At 50.9% G+C, this 16,676-nt stretch overlaps 1 protein-coding gene across 2 annotated transcripts in view; it reads left to right on the top strand.

Annotated features, from left to right (window-relative positions):
- Positions 1-16,676, top strand: part of Col5a1 (collagen, type V, alpha 1) — a 153,130-nt gene that overhangs the window by 84,929 nt on the left and 51,525 nt on the right. For both annotated transcript variants that reach the window (XM_006497644.4, NM_015734.2), the window contains exons 20-29: positions 138-182; positions 1,839-1,892; positions 2,559-2,603; positions 3,135-3,188; positions 3,384-3,428; positions 4,246-4,299; positions 9,163-9,207; positions 9,728-9,781; positions 13,740-13,784; positions 15,412-15,465. In XM_006497644.4, the coding sequence (XP_006497707.1) occupies positions 138-182; positions 1,839-1,892; positions 2,559-2,603; positions 3,135-3,188; positions 3,384-3,428; positions 4,246-4,299; positions 9,163-9,207; positions 9,728-9,781; positions 13,740-13,784; positions 15,412-15,465 (495 nt within the window). The remainder of the gene's footprint in view (positions 1-137; positions 183-1,838; positions 1,893-2,558; positions 2,604-3,134; positions 3,189-3,383; positions 3,429-4,245; positions 4,300-9,162; positions 9,208-9,727; positions 9,782-13,739; positions 13,785-15,411; positions 15,466-16,676) is intronic.

Here is a 16,676-nt window from a genome sequence, read left to right on the forward strand (position 1 = left end):
GAGACAGAGAGAAAGAGAGAGACAGAGACAGAGAGAGAGAGAGACAGAGAGAGAGAGAGAGAGAGAGAGAGATTGTGTGTGTGTGTGTACCCAGGCCTCAATGCTTGTACTTAAACATTTTTTTTCTTTCTCCATAGGGTGACGATGGAGAAGTTGGGCCCAGGGGACTGCCCGGGGAGCCTGTAAGTTGCTGATGGGAGGGACTCTGGGCCTCAGCTCCACAGTCATGAGCTGATGGGTGTGGAGTAGGTTAGAGAGCTTGGTCTAGAGAAAGAGGCACATGACATTTGCCCAGGAAAGAAAAGAGGGAGGACACTAGGGGCTGGGCACCTCTAGGGAGTGTATACTGGCCCTTTCTACAAGAGGAAGATGGGCCTTGGAGAGCTATAGCAAATGCCCAGGGGCACCGTAACCCCAGTGGAATTATGCTGGGTGCCGACGTGCTGCATGGAGGACATTCAGAGGGCCCATGGTGGACACTCAAGTGTGTCAGAGTAGACAGGAAGACACAGTATAGTGGGTGTTCTGCAGGAATCATAACAGTAACAAGGTAGGCATTGAGGGCATGGTGGTAGGTGTCCAAGGTGCTGCAGCAGACATTCCATCAGCAGCTATAGTGGGTGCCGGGCAGTCGAGGGGACTGAATAGGCCCAAGCTTGTCTTAGGCCTGGCAACTACACTCTACAGGGTGGTGCTCAGCTCGCTGCAGGAAAAGCTGCCTTTTGCCAGCCACCTTGTATTTAGGCTTAAAGCATATTTCCACAAGGGCAAAAGGACATTAATTACCCTGCATTTACTGATGTTCAGAAACCTACCTTTATTATCCAAGTCAGGCGGCTGTTTGTATCTGGTGAAGCTAATTGATGAGCTACGCCTTAAACGCCGTGCAGGGCAGAGCCCGGGTCGGCATGCTCAGGTTCATTTGGGATGAAATTATACCCTAGCCGTCTGATTAACCACCGAGGAGGATCCGTCAGCCTTGTTCTCCTTAACACACATCTAAATGGTGCCTTCTGGGTTAGCCGTGTCTCAAACACATGTATAAGACTAAGTATTAAAATAATGAAGGAAGCATTTAAGACGCAGAGAATGTGAAGAAAGGTTGGGCTTTTTTGGTTTGGTTTTGTTTGTTTATGTCCTCCCCAGCCCCATCTAATAGGTTCTGGCAAAATAAGGGCAATTGAGATCCAAGTGTCTTGAGTGAAACCTATAATTTCCTAGGTGGACCATTCCCCTAGACTTCAGTTGCGCCTCAGGCCAGATCTTCAGTGTAGGATGCAGGCATTGGGCACCGCCCTTCAGTGTCCAGAGGAGGGAAGATAGATTGTGGCTCTCCCAAGTAGCTGTCCCCTACAAGGCCCTATAAAGTTTCTTGCAAGTCTGCTGTCTTCTGAACCTGTTCCCTGCTCCCTTGAACTCTGTCATCCCAGAAATGGCAGCATTGCATGTCACTGGGGAGAGAGATTGAAGAAAGACTCGGTGATAAACACGGGACCCAGCAGTACAATGTAACTTCACGAGTTTTCAATAGAGAATTTTGTGCTCACCTTCCTGAGTATCAGAGGCAGGCAGAAAAGACCCCTTACCTTAGGACACCCCTGATGCCTAGCCGGGTCCCTCCATACCAGGAGCGTCCTACTTCTGATCCCCAGTGTCCAGGTGGAGAGGAAGATGGGGTGAGTGACAGTGGGGGCGCATCATGGCAACTCTCTCAGGATTCTGGAGTCACCAGCTGCGCTCTAGTCGGGCACAGGGTACTGGGTGTGGGCTGTACAGGGCAGACAAGCAGGCCACACCTCCAGCCGGGTTCCATCCTTCTTCATCTTTTCTTTTTGCAGGGACCACGTGGTCTGCTTGGGCCAAAAGGCCCCCCAGGGCCTCCTGGACCTCCTGTAAGTTCTGTCACCTCCTGGTGAATGTGTACACAGTATAGCACCAGAAACCCTCTGACCCAGCTAGCAACACCGGGGCCATGGGACCATGGGGCCAGGGGGCCATGCTGACCTTAGTGTATGCCGGCTGTAGGTGTGAGGGGCTATGGGTCATTCATGCTCATACATGAGGAACCAGAAAACGCGTGGTGCTCAGGCAGCTGGCCTTGCTGCTCCTTTAGACTTTTCTACCCCCGTTCTGGCACACAGCACCTGCTGTGCTGCTCTTGCTATTGTTGTTGTTTTCTGTCATAAGCAGTACCTCAGGATGCCACACTGTCCCTCTGCTTAAGAGCCTTCCAGCATTTTGGGGGGTTTGGTTTTGGGAAGGAGGGAGAGGCTCATGGTATTGATTGGGGTTCTCTGTTTTGGGTGGGTGAAATTAGCCTTGCCCTCTTCGGCCTCTCTAGGAGACTTTTTCTAGATTGCAGGGTCTGCTCATATGAGGGTGCTGGGGCCTGACAGCTCAGCTACCTTATTGTGAAGGGTAGTAGCCCCAGCTGTTAGGGGTGGACAGTCGAGACTGTCCTTTCCCCAGAAACTACCCACGTCCAAGTATGCAGAATGGAGTGAGTTATTCTGTGTTGAAAACACCTTTTCTCCCCCTTTTTTATAACTCTCCTGCAGGGTGTAACGGGTATGGATGGCCAGCCTGGCCCAAAAGGAAATGTGGTGAGTCCCAGGGGTCACATGGCCTGGATTTTGGTCATGGTCTGTGGGCACAGTCCATGCCTGGCTGTGGAGGTCTACATCACCTGGAAATTGGGGTAGGAGAGTGGGCACCTTAGCCTCTGGCCCATGGCTTAGTGCTGCCCTCTGGTGGCAAAGCCTCATGTCAGAACCCCAAGTTGATATTTGTTATCCAAAGCCAGCTAGGAGTTGGAAGTCAGTTCCATCAGATGGGTCTGTTTGCTCTATATCCAAGTCAAGGGCGCACATTTCTACCAATAGATTATTGCCTGGCCAGCTCCTGTCAAACTTTTGCCTTGATGGACACCGGGGTGCTGGGTGCAAGTCCACATGCCCTTTGGGTGTAAGGATCTGACACCAAAAGCAGGCAGATTCCCCCTTTCCAGAAAGCTGCTCCCACACATCGACTCCTGGGGTTACTGGTGGAAAAGATGAGGCATGGAAATGGGATTTCCCCCAAATGGGGTGTGGTTCCTAGATCTCTTCTCAGGGCCTTTGCCTCTGTTTTTCTAGGGTCCCCAGGGAGAGCCTGGGCCGCCAGGACAGCAGGGTAATCCTGGTGCCCAGGTAAGTGTCTCAGGAAAAGGTGACTTGGAGGCATCAGGGGTGGGACACAGGTTCTGGCCAAGTGTCTGGGAAGTGCACTTAGCTCTGCCACCAACATGTTTGGTACCTGGATGTGGTGGTCACTGGGAAGATGGTGGAGGGTGAGGAGGGGCCTCTGGTCAGTCCTCTCATTCCTCTGCTGGTTTTTCCTCTTAGGGTCTTCCAGGTCCCCAGGGTGCCATTGGTCCTCCAGGAGAAAAGGTAGGTGGAACAGATGGATGTGTGAAGAGGGGCTGCCTGTCATGGGGCATACGTCTGTGCAGGCCTGGGAGACCTGCAGTCCTTCCATGGCAGGCATGCACACCTTGCTCCTGAAGTTTAGCCCATTATCCAGATTCATATATTGATTTGCCTGCCATCTATGTATAGAGGTGGCAGTTTTAGCAATCTTCAATACCAGCACACACTGTTGACTGTGAAATATGTGCCATTTATCAGAAGATTAAATTGGGCATCTTATTTAGTTGAGTTTTGTTTGGCACATAGACGTACAGTACTTACCGTGTCCTGGGACTTGTACCCTTCCGACAGCATCACAGAGCCCAGGCACGGGCCGTTTCAGGAAGTGCAAACTGTCTAGGTCTCGACCAGCAAGAGCCACTACAGAGGTGGTTCTGATGGAGTCTCCCAGATCCCCGGAGAGCTTAAGAAATGCAGACAGCCAGGCTGTGATGGACCTTGTTAAGAACGTCACAGGATGGTGGCCTGGTGGTCCTGTGGCTGCCCTGCCCTGCCATGGGAGGGATTGCATAGGTGCCAATGGGGAATGTGAGGAAGGTACTGACCTCAGAAGGCTCCTAGGACAGCAGCATCTCAGGAGATGAAAGGGAGAAAGAAGATGGGGGTGGAGGTGATCCCATAGCAGAACTGAAGGTTCTGGTGGAGGAGGCACCTCGTTGGGTGCATGAGTGACAGTGTCTGAATATTTACTTTGGGTGTCTATAGAGAAGGATTGGACATCCCAGGAAAGAAATAAACGTCAGAGGTGTTTGCTCACAGACTGTCTTATTTGCACTAGGGTCCTTTGGGGAAACCAGGTCTCCCAGGAATGCCAGGCGCTGATGGACCCCCGGTGAGTAGTGTCCCCCACCCTGTCCCTCTCCTCCCCAGAGGGGCACTGGGAGCATTGTTGTCCAGAAGCACTGTGGGTGAAGATCGTGTGCCCTGGTCTCTGTGCTGAGTGATGACTGGGTTCTGGACAAGCCTTCATGCCATGTTCCTGTCATGGAGTTGATGTGACTGCGCAGAAGGAGATGTACTTGTTAGGGTGTGCAAATTAGTCCCCTGAAATCAGCATCATGTTTGAAACTGTGAGGAGTACTGGGCTGGGCTCCAAGCCATCACACCTGTCCCTGGTGTGGAAGTGAGGGGCAGGGTGTGCCAGAGGTATTTTTAGTGTTCACAGAGTGAGTTAGGGGGTGGGGGAGGTTGCTGGGGGTGGGCAATTCATCTGCAGTGAGCGCAGCTGGGAGCCAGATTAGGCAGAGCCTGGAAATAGCAAGTGAGCGACAGGTCCAACCTGGGGGGGGGGGGGACCAGGGTTTGCAGAAAGAGAGAAGCAGGGAAGAGGAAGCAATTAGGGGCACGTGTGTGCCTGTGTGTGTGTGTGTGTGTGTGTGTGTGTGTGTGTGTGTGTGTGTGTGTGTGTAAGAGAGAGAGAGAGAGAGACAGAGACACACACACACACAGAGAGAGAGAGAGAGAGAGAGAGAGAGAGAGAGAGAGAGAGAGAGAGCTTGCGTGTGTGTGCGTGTGTGTCTATCCACACCTGCCATTCTGACTGAAGATGCCCTCTGGTTTGAGAGTTTTTTTAATTTTAAATTTAATTTAAGTATTTTTAAAGTAAATTATTAAATTCACCCCTCCAATTTCTCCCCTCCCTTTCCCACTTCGTGTGCTCTTTTGTGTTTAGTGAAACTCAAAGAATCTATCTCAGAAGGCAAGATGAGATACATGAATTATTTATGACAGTTTCATTTATTATTTTAATAACACCATTAAAACGTAAATGCAGGGGGTAGCTCGGGGGGGGGGCTGAGAAAATGCCCCAGGGGCACGGAAGGGATTGCAGCACAAATGTGAGGACCAGAGTTCAGGTCCATAGACCCCATGAAATGCTGGGTGGTCATGGTGTGCACATACTATCTGGAAAGCAGAGATAGGGGACTCACCACAGCAAGCTGGCTGGCAAGACTAGTTACAGTGGCAATCTCTGGGTCTGTGAATGAGACAGTGACCAAGGATGACTCCTGACATAAGTCTCAAGCCTCCGTGTCCTCATGCACACATACATGTGTTTACATGTAAACATACATTGTACACACATGTGTACATTATACACTCACATGCAAACATATAAAGAAAAAGAACTAAATGGGAATGTTGAGTGTGCTAACATGCTGGGGATGGTTCTCCATCAGCTGTCACCTCCACTCCACAAGGGTCACATGGCCCAGTGAATCCCAGACCCCAGACCGTCTTTGGTTAGCCTGAGCAAATAAGTTTAGTCACCCCCACTCCCATGTGGACATGCGGGGGAGTTTGGGAGCTAAGTGATTGGTATTTCCCAGTGTATCATTTCTGCCCTTTTAATTGTCATTTATTTCATGTTGTGTCAATGACATATTTTCTAATAGACATTGAGGTCAGGGAATTGGCAAGTAGATGGCTCCATCCATCCCCATTGGCCATCACTCATCACAGGACCATGGCTTCCTAGTGTCTGTTTCCTGTAGGTGATGACCACAGATGGAGGTCTACTGCAGTGTCGCATATCGTCTGCAGGGAGGAGAGCAGCTATACCCTTTCCATAACCAGACATGTCTCTGGCCTCCATAGACCTGGCTGGTTCTGGCCTGGAATTCAATTCCTCTCACCACACTGAACGCCCCCTCCCCCGTAGCGGCAGGTCCTGAGCATGGTCTCCTTTTGCATCTTGTGAATGCAGCACCCAGCACCCCCTGGCCTGGAGACTCTCTTCTCTGTTTCTGGCTCTATTAGTTACTTTTCCTATTATTGTGACAAAATAGGGAACAAAACCAACTTAAGGTAGGAAGGGCTCACGGTTTGAGGATGTACAGTCCATTATAACAGGGAAGTTGCCCACAGCTGCAGACGGAGCAGCTGGTAACATTGTATCAGCAAGAAGCAGAGGTGGATGCTGGTGCTCTGCTGACTTTGGTCTTTTCATTCAGTCCGGAACCCCAGCCCCTGGGATGGTGCCACCCACACACAGTTAGGGGGAGTCTTCACCTCATTTAACCTAATTTTAGACCCTCTCTTGAAGGTATGCCCGGAGGTTTGCCTCTTAGGTGATTCCACATTCTGTCAGGTCCAATACTGAAGCTTTAAAATGCCCCGTGGGAGAGGCCTGGTTTCTGCCTGTGAAGGGCCCAAAGACAGCAGGTGGGGCAGAAAGGCATGGGGGATCCTAAACAGATCTAGCTTTCCATGTCTGGAAAGGAGGGAAGATGGGTGGCTTTCCCTATAAAAGCAGCTTACTGTTGATAAACCTTGAAGAGGGCAGCTTGTGCTGAGGCGGTTTTCCTCCAGTATTCCTTTAGTTTTGGTTGTGAACAAAGAGTGATTGACAGGCCAGGGAGATGGCTCAGTTAGGAAAGTGTTTAGCCCCGCATGTATAGAGGCTGGGCATGGCAATGCAGGCCTGGCATTCTGGGGCTGTGAGAAAGAAAAGAGACAGATCCCTGGACCTCTATAGAGTTTTAGGTTCAGTAAGATCCCATCTTAAAGGTTACGATGGGGAGCAGTTGAGAAAGACACCTGATAGCAACCTCTGGCCCCTACATGCACTCACACATGTATACACATGCCCATAAATATGCACACACGTGGAGGGACAGAGGAGAGAGAGGAGAGGGGAGGAGGGAGAGACAGAGAGAGACACACAGAGAGGAAGGGTTTAAGTCATACCTAGTACTCTGAAATGTGATTAATTCCCCAGAGCACACAGCAAAATGATGGGAAAATAGGGCCAGTAAAAATAAAATGTGAAAGTCTATCCAAGGTTTGGAGAAAGTGCTCATGATCCAATACTAAATGCGGATCATATTATACCTGCCCACTTTGTATGCACACACACAGAAAAAAAAATGAACTGGAAGCCTGTGCCCCCGACCAGTCTCATGGCTCTGCATGGTGGGCTGCAGAGGGGTTTAATTTCCTTTTCTGCTCTCCTAATTGTCTACAATGAACATATATTACTTTTTTAATCAGAAAAATATCAAATACAAATAATTTAAGCTTTATTATTTTTCCATTATGAAAGTAACATTCACCATAAAATATTGGGGAAATGTGCAGTGGGAGAGGAGAGGGAGAGGAAGAGAGAGAAGGAGAGGGAGAAGGAAGGAGGGAGGGAGGGAGGGAGGGAGGGAGACAGAGAGAGAGACAGAGAGAGAGAGAGAAGGAGAGGGAGGAGGGAGGGAGGGAGGGAGGGAGGGAGGGAGAGAGAGAGAGAGAGAGAGAGAGAGAGAGAGAGAGAGAGAGAGAGAGAGAGAGAGAGAGAGAACAGCCTAGCCTTGCACAACAGGAAGATTTGTCAGTGTTAAATTTTCTTCTCTTCTCCCCAGCCTCATGGTTACAAAATGAGTCCTGGGCCTCTCCGCTGCAGTTGCTTCCTTCTAGAACGCAGCTGAGACTCATCTAAGGCACCTGGGCAGCCGTGGCAATGGTGCCCCAGCTCCTGCCCCTCACACTCTGCTAGGTGTTTGCTGAGCACCTGGGGAACCTCTCCTTGGTGTCTCTGGGGCTTTCTGCAGTGTAAGCACATGCAGTTTCCCACATGCCTCTGAAGGAGTTCCACATGACGAGGGCATCTGCGTTCTCTAGTGACCCTCACTGCATGTCCTGGCTTAGGACTCCTGAGCAGATCCATATGGTGGCTGGGCACTGAGAAGAAGAGCACAGGTCTGCCTGTGGCGGGACACGCGCTCCTTGGCGTCTTACATTCAACCTTGCAGCCTTAACCTCTGATACCCTAGGCACATGTAGGGCGCACGGACCTACTGCAAGCATGATCATCATTTCTGAAAGGCAGGGGCTGGTCCAGCTTGTCCTCTGGGCCAGAACAGCAGCCACAGTCCATCAGTGGGTGCCCTAGTTTCCCTCCAAGGTCACTGGACTCCCACATGGGAACTTTGTGTCCCAATTCACTTGTTAGGAGCTTTATAAAATCAATTATTCAACCACAGGAAACAATGGAGCACATGCTGGGTTCTTCCCCTCAGAGACAGAGCCCCAGACCCACTCAAGCTAGAGCAAGGGTTTATCTTTCCAATGCTCACCTGAGGGAGAATGGGCCTAGAGAGCACAGAAGACTTGCTCAAGCATGCACGATAGTTTCAATGTATCCAAGGTAGACTTGAGCCCCTCTCCATCACCTGGAAAAGGTGGGGGCCAGAGTGCATGTTCATAAGTGAGCACTGCCTTTTTGCTTTCCTCTCTCCCTGAGGCTCTAACCACAGGGTCAGCCTGCTCCAGCAGAGCCTCTGCTGTATTGTGGAGGATGTAATTAGTCCAGGCACAGGTAGGTGAGACACGGTCAGAGGACACAGGTACCTCTGCAGGGCCACCTCTCATCTTTGCTCAGTTTCTCTGGACTCAGGGACCCTCTGGGATGTGACTGAAGCAATTTGAAGTGCTGAGGCACTCAGTCAGGTGACAAGATGGCCTTCTTTCTGCTCTAACTGCCTGCCCTTAGTTTCCCCAAACAGCCAGTTGCTGTGTTTGGCAGACATTGTGTGGCCCTTGCTGGTCCTGGAAGTCAGGATCCAGAAGTCTTGTCTAAGTTCATTATCCTGTGGGTTCATTCTGTGAAGAGGGCAGAGCTGGGGGGTTGGGACATAAATACTGCTAAGGTAGAAGGCCTCTTTCTGAGCAGGTGGCTAACTAATGAAGACCTTCTCTATTGTGACAGGGGCACCCTGGAAAAGAAGGTCCTCCAGGAGAGAAAGGAGGCCAGGTGGGTACCCACAGCACCCTGCCTCAGCAGCCAGTCTCTGTATTGGTCTCCTAAGACCAATGGGGTCTGGGGGCATGGGGTGAGGGAGAGGCAGTGCCTGGACTGTAAGCTTCAGTCAGTCATGGGAAAGGGCTTTTGACTACTGAAGGATGCCATCTCCCTAGACAGGATACCCTTGTTCCCCTCAGCTGAAAAGTGTCTCACCTCAAGGTCCCCAGGAGGGAGACATGTTATTTCAATGACCCTGTTTTTTCTTGACCCAGGGCTATGTTTCCTTATATTACATAGCAACAACTCCCCCCAATCCCTCTGGGCCTCCTGAAGCTGGACACAGCATCTGACTGTCCTCAGATATTTTTGCTTTTTGAAAGGCATCACCCACTACCTCCATCATCAGCATCAGTACCAGTGAGGACCACAAGGCAGGGCCTCCTGCATCTCCCACAAGGCTAGGGTCCCACAGTGGTTGCCCAGGTACTCACACCTGAAAATAGCTAATGTTCTTTCACTTTGATCTTAGGGTCCTCCTGGCCCCCAGGGTCCCATTGGCTACCCCGGTCCACGAGGAGTCAAGGTAAGAGGGACTCTGCAGCTCTGGGTCTTCATAGAAGTCAAGGTGGGAAGGATGTATGTCCCTGGCTGGTTCCTGGCAGCTTCTCTGTTGTTAAGCCCTGCTCCAGGCACTCTAGAGTAGCCTAGTTCCCCAGTTCAGTATGCACATGCTGGGACCTCAGACAGCATGTCTGAGCAGGTGAGGATCTTGCCTGCCAGCTAGGGGACAGACTGCTACAGGATGAGGGATTACCTCCTAGACAGCTTGTGAAGAAGTGGGGACACTGTACTGGCCACCCTCTTGTGTTTACCATTTGTTCATACCAGGCTGACCTCTGGAGCCTTTCATGGATGTGGATCTTGTGAGGCAGGGGCATGGCCAGCCTAGGGAAGCTCAGAAACAGTCCTTTGAGCTACTGGCATGTTGGAAGAGGAAAAAGACTAGTATGTCCTCTCAAATCCCCAGCAGGCAGGGTTCGTGAGAGATGTCCATTTGTTTACAATCGTGTTTCTGCTGGTAGAAATTCCTGGAACCTTGTTAAGTGGGGCACAGAGTGCCAGAGCAATATTGAGAGCAAGGTCCCCTTTGTCCCTTCAGCACTAACTGAGTTTGCTCTGAGCTGCATGATTTAATCTTGAGTTCCACGGTTCCTGGGGCGAAGGCACATTCCTGTGTAGAAGATGAGCGTCTTATCGACAGGGTCTCTTCCTTCACCATACAGGGACTTTGCAATATCTCAAAGCTCCAGTCTCTTTCCCCACCCCAGCACCCGGCAAAAATGATAACAGCCCCTTCCTTCAAACTGACATGAAGGGGAACAGAGGTGTGCCCCCCTGTGAGTGTGCATATATGCAGAAGCACACCACAAAGCAACTTCAGTTTGAAGAATTTATATAAACATGACCCAGGCCGCTGCCCCACCCATGTACCTTGTGGTACTTTCTGTCCAGCATTGATGCAGACCCAAAGTATACAGCTGCCCTGGGTTGTGGAGGGTGGGGAGCTCACAACCTCCGTGTTCAGAGACTGTCTGGAATCCCTCCAAACATGGTACCCGCGTCTAGACTTGAACCCAAATGGCCCTGTTTCTGTGCCTCAGAAACCCTGACATCCTAGTTTCAAGAGTGACCTCTCGAAGATGGCAGCCTTAGGCAGGTCAGGTTCCTCCTGAAGCTTGCTTTTCCTGACACTGTGCCTACTGAAGGCTGGGAGGGAGATAACTGAGCAGCAGCGCTGATTATAGGAGCTCTACGTGTGTTTATCTTACAAATTTCTGTCTCCTACCCCAAGCCTTTGGCAGCTCCTATACATGGCTAATTGCGTAAGGCTTCCTCTGCAAGCTGAAAGGTGTTTACTTTAAAATGTTTATGGAGAATGCTCTTATCTATCGATCTGGTTCAAATTCACTCAGAACATGAGCAATCCAGTTAAGACTTGGAAGCAGAGAGGGAAGCAAGCATTAAGACAGTTTTCACAAGAGCAAGAGATAGTACTGCCCCGTGTGCTCTTGAGAACTGACGTGGTGTTGGCCACCTCATGAGTGCCAGGCTCACGGGCACAGCAGAGGTAGGTGTGGGAGCTGTCACCATTAGGGTAGAGAGATCTGATTATTTCCTACCCAGGCTTCTTCCAAGATGGGGTTCTCTCATGGCCTGTCTGCTATAAGAAAAATCCCACAATCTAGGGTTTTGTAATAGAGACTGGAAGTTCAAGGTCAAGGTGCAAGCAGATCATCATTTGGTTAGGGTCGCTTTCTCCTTCACAGCCTGGCTCTTCTCACTGCAGCCTCATAAGGTGGAAAGAGCAGACAGCCTCTCTCACCCCGCTCCCCTACTTCCCACCAAGAGTTGAACTCGGGGCTTGCCCACATCCCCTGGGCACTCTACCACCAAACTAAATAACCCCCTTATTTTTAATCGTTGTTTTGAGGAAGAATCTCACTAAGTTGCCTAGGTGTCTGGTCTTAAACTCATGCTCCTTCTGCTGCAGGGTCATGAGCAGTTGGGTTTGCAGGTCTGTGTCAGCTTCAGGGTCATGAGCAGTTGGGTTTGCAGGTCTGTGTCAGCTTCAGGGTCATGAGCATTGAGTTTGCAGGTCTGTGTCAGCTTCAGGGTCATGAGCAGTTGGGTTTGCAGGTCTGTGTCAGCAGGCCTGAACCTGAGAGATCATCTCTGCTGGGTTCTTCTGTTTATGTTTCTCTCCACCACAGAGATGCCTGGAAGAGTGTGGTGGGTGGGGCTCTAGGTCTCTCCTATGGAGACTTCTAGATATCCAGAAGGCATCTCAGGCAAAAAACAGTGCCCAGAAACCATTGGTTCCAAGGCAGCTGTCCAGACAGGGCACATTGTACCTTCCTGAATCTGTTGGACCACAGATGTTCTTCAACTCCTGTTACTTAGGTGCATGTGGCAAGCCTTGCTCACGGACTCTGTGTAGACATGTCATGATATCTCCATGTCTGCTCTACGCTCCTCTTCATTTTTCAGTTTGCTGCCCAACATTGACTCAGGTTTGAGCAAGCACAGAGCAGACTCCCTAGAGTCAGCACTCCTTCCTTAGAGCCATTCCATCCATGGCTGCTTTCAAGGGCCAGGATCCTAATGGGCTGGGCACCTATGCTGTCAACCCACATCCATTTATTTGGTGTTGGGATGAGTGAGCAAGAGCTGCTCTGACCCAGCTGCTATCCAGATCCATCCTGTTCAGCAGCTGTCCTCTTGCCCCTCCATTCTTCATTCTAAGCTGTGCATCATGGGATACTGAGTAAGGATGTTGTCAACCATGGGCTTGTCTCTTGATGCTCCAAGCCCTCCTTCCTTCCAGTGGTTGAGATCTCAGGGTACCTGTCCACCTGGCTTATAGCTCCTACCTTCCTGTGTCAAAGCTCAGATCTCAGCCCTGACTCCTGGGTCTGTATGTCTCCATTCCAAAGAGCTTCTTTCTAAAGCTCTTCCCAGCCCCAACCTCGGAACTACCAAGCCTATGTGGATCTCTGGCCAGCAGAGGGCAGCTGGTGGCACCTGGGTCTAGAAGGTGGCTCAGGCCCAGGCTGCAGCCTCAATCATGAAGAAACTGAGCCTTGTGACTCCTCTGCGGTCCTAGGCAGAGGTGGCTTGAGGCAACTCCTGGAGTCAACAGTGAGTCCATGTAGGTAAATGTCACCCCTCTCAGGAGCCCAAGGTCAGAAGGCATGGGCGGTTAAGCTGTGGCTCCATCTGTTACTAGGTTTTATGACTTCGCCTCTGACAACAGAGGGACTGGGACCATTGATAATAGAAGAAAGGGGGCCTGCTGTGTGTCCTTAGAGCTGTGTCTAACAGGGATTCCATGTCCACCCTGGGCTGAGGCCAGCCATACTCATTGTGACATTAGTTGGTGCAATACCATGTCACCTTTCAATGATAATGCAGAATTAACACAAACAGCCAGTGCACAGCATTTTTCTACTGGATGTCCAGTATGCACAGGGCACTGCCCTGAGGACTTTCAGATCACCCTTTTTCAAACAGTAGAGATAGGCTAGAGTCCTTGTCAATCCACTTCCAGATAAGAAAACAGGCATGCAGAAGTCTGGGACATCTTCAGAGGCCACAGAAAGGGTCAGGATCTTAACTCGCCGGCCTGCATTGAGTTTTTCCTAGCTGCAGGATTGGGGGACTCTTCCTAGAACAGGCAGGCATGCTAGCCTGGGAAACTGTTGGCAGGGCTTTGGGCCGTTAGAAAGGCAATATCAGGCCTTTGAGTAATTTGGGCAGGGGAAAGTATGGATGTTTGTGCAGAGGCCAGGGTAGGAGTTAAGGACAGTGGGGGCCTCACATGAGCTCCTGTCAATCAATGAGAGAACAGGAAGTACCCCTCCCTCCAGAGATGGAGGTATGTTGGATGAGGACTCATCTAAGGCTGGTCCATACTGCCTGTGGGAGCTGTTCCCTCTTGGGCTGTGCGTGTTTGTGATCACTCTCTATTCTTGCTTGCACAGGGGGCAGATGGCATCCGAGGTCTGAAGGGCACCAAGGGGGAGAAGGTAAGAATCTATCCCCTTGAGGGTGGGCTGTCTCAGTGTGGTACAGGACTCAATGGGGTTGCCTCCGAATGTGGAGGGGAATTGATGCCGTCCTGGTCCTAAAGGAGACTGGGGATCATGACACTGTCAGCATCTCCTGGGCTGGCCCAGAGCATCTACCTAGGAGGCCCTAGGGTGGCCACATGGCTGTATCCACATACCTTCGTCCCCCAAGTCTCTCCCTGCGGGTCCTTTGCAGGCAACAGTCCTCATGGTAGTCAGTTCTCACCTGAGAGGCCCAGAATTCCTACACAGAGTCTATCTAGTTTTACAGTCCAGTCTCAGGCTTAGAGCCAAGGCATGTGAAGGCACGTGCAGCCCGGTGACACTTAGCATATAAGCCACAATGTAGAATGTGGTACTGCCTGCCATGTTCAAGGCTGTATATCAGGCCTATGTGGATCATCTTGGTTAATACAAAGCTAAATAATGACACCCTGAATCACATAGTCAGAGTGCCCAGTACCCCTGGCAGAAGAGATATCCCGAGCCTTGTGGAACTGTGCAGCAGCCAGCCACTTCTGTCCCTCCATTTGGTGGTAAGAGGCCTGGCATTTGGATGGGATCCGACCATTTGAGCTCCATCCTATTGGCTGTAACTACTGGGTGTGGTTGCCCTTTGTGTCAGGCTGTGGCATTCCCTGTGGAATCTAAAGGCTATGAGAACAGACCTGACACCCGCATCTGCTTATGCTTGGAAGGTATACATTGCTTCTCACTGGGTACCTGTGGACAGTTTTTTGCCTCCATTACTGACTGATCTGATAGCCTGAAAACTATTCTCTAAAGACTGCTTTAAGGGCTATGGTTGGGGACATCTCAAGGTAGAGCCTGTGTGGTCTACCTTGAACTTCAGGGTGCTAACCACCTGGCCACCCTTTGGGAAGATCAGGCCAAAAGGTCTTCCATTTTCCACTATTTCTAGAGCACCTCTCCCTGATAGAGTAGAATCCTAGATCTCCTTCTGCAGGATCAGGAGAATGGGTTTGTCTTTTGAACAATTCAGCCAAGAACATACATACATGGACCTCATAGGGGTTTAGGGAAAAAGCGAGTTCTCTTAGGAGCAGATGCCCACTTGCTCCTCAGAAGGACTCTTTCCAAGCCCTCTGTCCCAGATTTCCCATTCTTTTGGGACACTTTACTACTGGACGGTCCTTCTGAGGATGGTTTCCAGAGCCTCGGCTTTATTACTTTATCTTGTCTTGTTTGTCTTCACGAGACAGGATGTGTCCCGTTACATACTTGGAAGGATATGACTGGGTTACCTGATGATGGTGCCTTACCAGGGAAGTTCCTGGGCTGTTCCAAACGACCCAGGAAGGCAGATTAAGAGGGCTCTAGGGAGAGGGGTGCCCGAGGATCTGTGGGTTTAATACATTGTGCGTACTGTAGCAGGTCTAAGGGATGGGTAAAGGCCTGTGGTATGCAGGCCTCCTTCTGTGCAGGCTGTATGTTTCCTCCCTGGGCAGCTCTCCTGCTCCTGTCCTGGGCTGGGGCTCCGTGTTGTGCAGGCCCATTGTGAGTGGACAGTAGTGTGGTGGAGTGGAGTTCTCTGTAGACTGATGTTTTCTTTGTTTCTGTTCAGGGTGAAGACGGCTTCCCTGGGTTTAAAGGCGACATGGGAATAAAGGGTGACCGGGTGAGTGTCCTGGGCCTAGGATTTGGGCCAGGGACAAGCAGAGTGAGTTTGGGGACCTGCATGAAAGCTTCGGGTATTCGGGACCACAGAGCAGCTTATCAGAAGGGAGACAAACACTTCTGCAAAATCCTGGTCTGAGGACAGAATGTCTGGAGCCCAGGGCCTCTGTGCAGTGCTCTCTAGCCTGCTCCTCAGTCTCCACTCCAAAGCCGGGGTTGCTCTCACCTGTGTTAACTCCAAGGACAGCTGTGGCTACTGTCACTCTACCCTGAGTGTTGGACAGGTGCCTTAGTGAGGACTGGGGACCCTGGATTACAGAGAAATTTGATTTCAGAGGATGAAGAGGAAAGACTGGGTGGAAACACTCCAGGCAGGCCCATAAGCAAGCCCCTGTCCAAGGTGTAGTGGATGGCTAGCAGAACTATGCGCTGTTGAGGATCTGCAGTCCCTCCTGCAACCCTCCTGAGGGTTTGCTCATCTCCTGGATGCACCCAAGTCACATTTGAAGCCCATACAAGCCCAACACCCTGCCCTCTGCTGCTCTGCCATGGGTGAAGCCCACAGCCCAAACACTCTGGTGTCTGCTGCTGGGCCATGGGTGAAGCCCCCCACAGCCTGGCTGTTTTCTGATACATTGTCCGTCCCAGCTCCAGGGAAAGCTGTTGGTACAGAAAAGGGTGTGGCTTGCTCAGGTCAGGGGTTGGGGAGGGTACTACTGCCCAGCACAGCAAGCACAATGAACCAGGGGTTAACAGTGACACTGAGGGCGGCTTCTAGGAGCTGATCTATAAAGTCGCCTATTAGCTCCTGCTGAGAAGTTTCCCCACATCTTCAGAATAACTCAGAGCCTGACAGAAGGTGACACACTGTGCGCCTGGTAGCCCAGCTGTTGCACACACCTGAGTGCCGTCTATCTGTTAATTCTGGCCTGTTGTCTGCTTGTATAATTATCTTCATAGCAGGCCCTGAAAGCACCTTTGCCCAACATCCCAGAACAAGAGGGCCTATATACTTGACACTTTGCCACAACCCGATGGGGAATGTCTGAAGCCACCTGCTTGTCTGTCAGAAGAGAAGAATATAAAAGGGACTTGGTGTTCTCTTATGCTGCCACTGATGGTGACTGCTCCCGGTCTCCTCCAAGTGAAGGATTCTCAGTGCCTCTGGCTGAGGGGCAGAAGTCCCTTTGACTCCCTCTTTCTGCTGACCTG

This window comes from Mus musculus, chromosome 2 (genome assembly GCF_000001635.26).
Source record: "Mus musculus strain C57BL/6J chromosome 2, GRCm38.p6 C57BL/6J".
Taxonomy (NCBI): domain Eukaryota; kingdom Metazoa; phylum Chordata; class Mammalia; order Rodentia; family Muridae; genus Mus; species Mus musculus.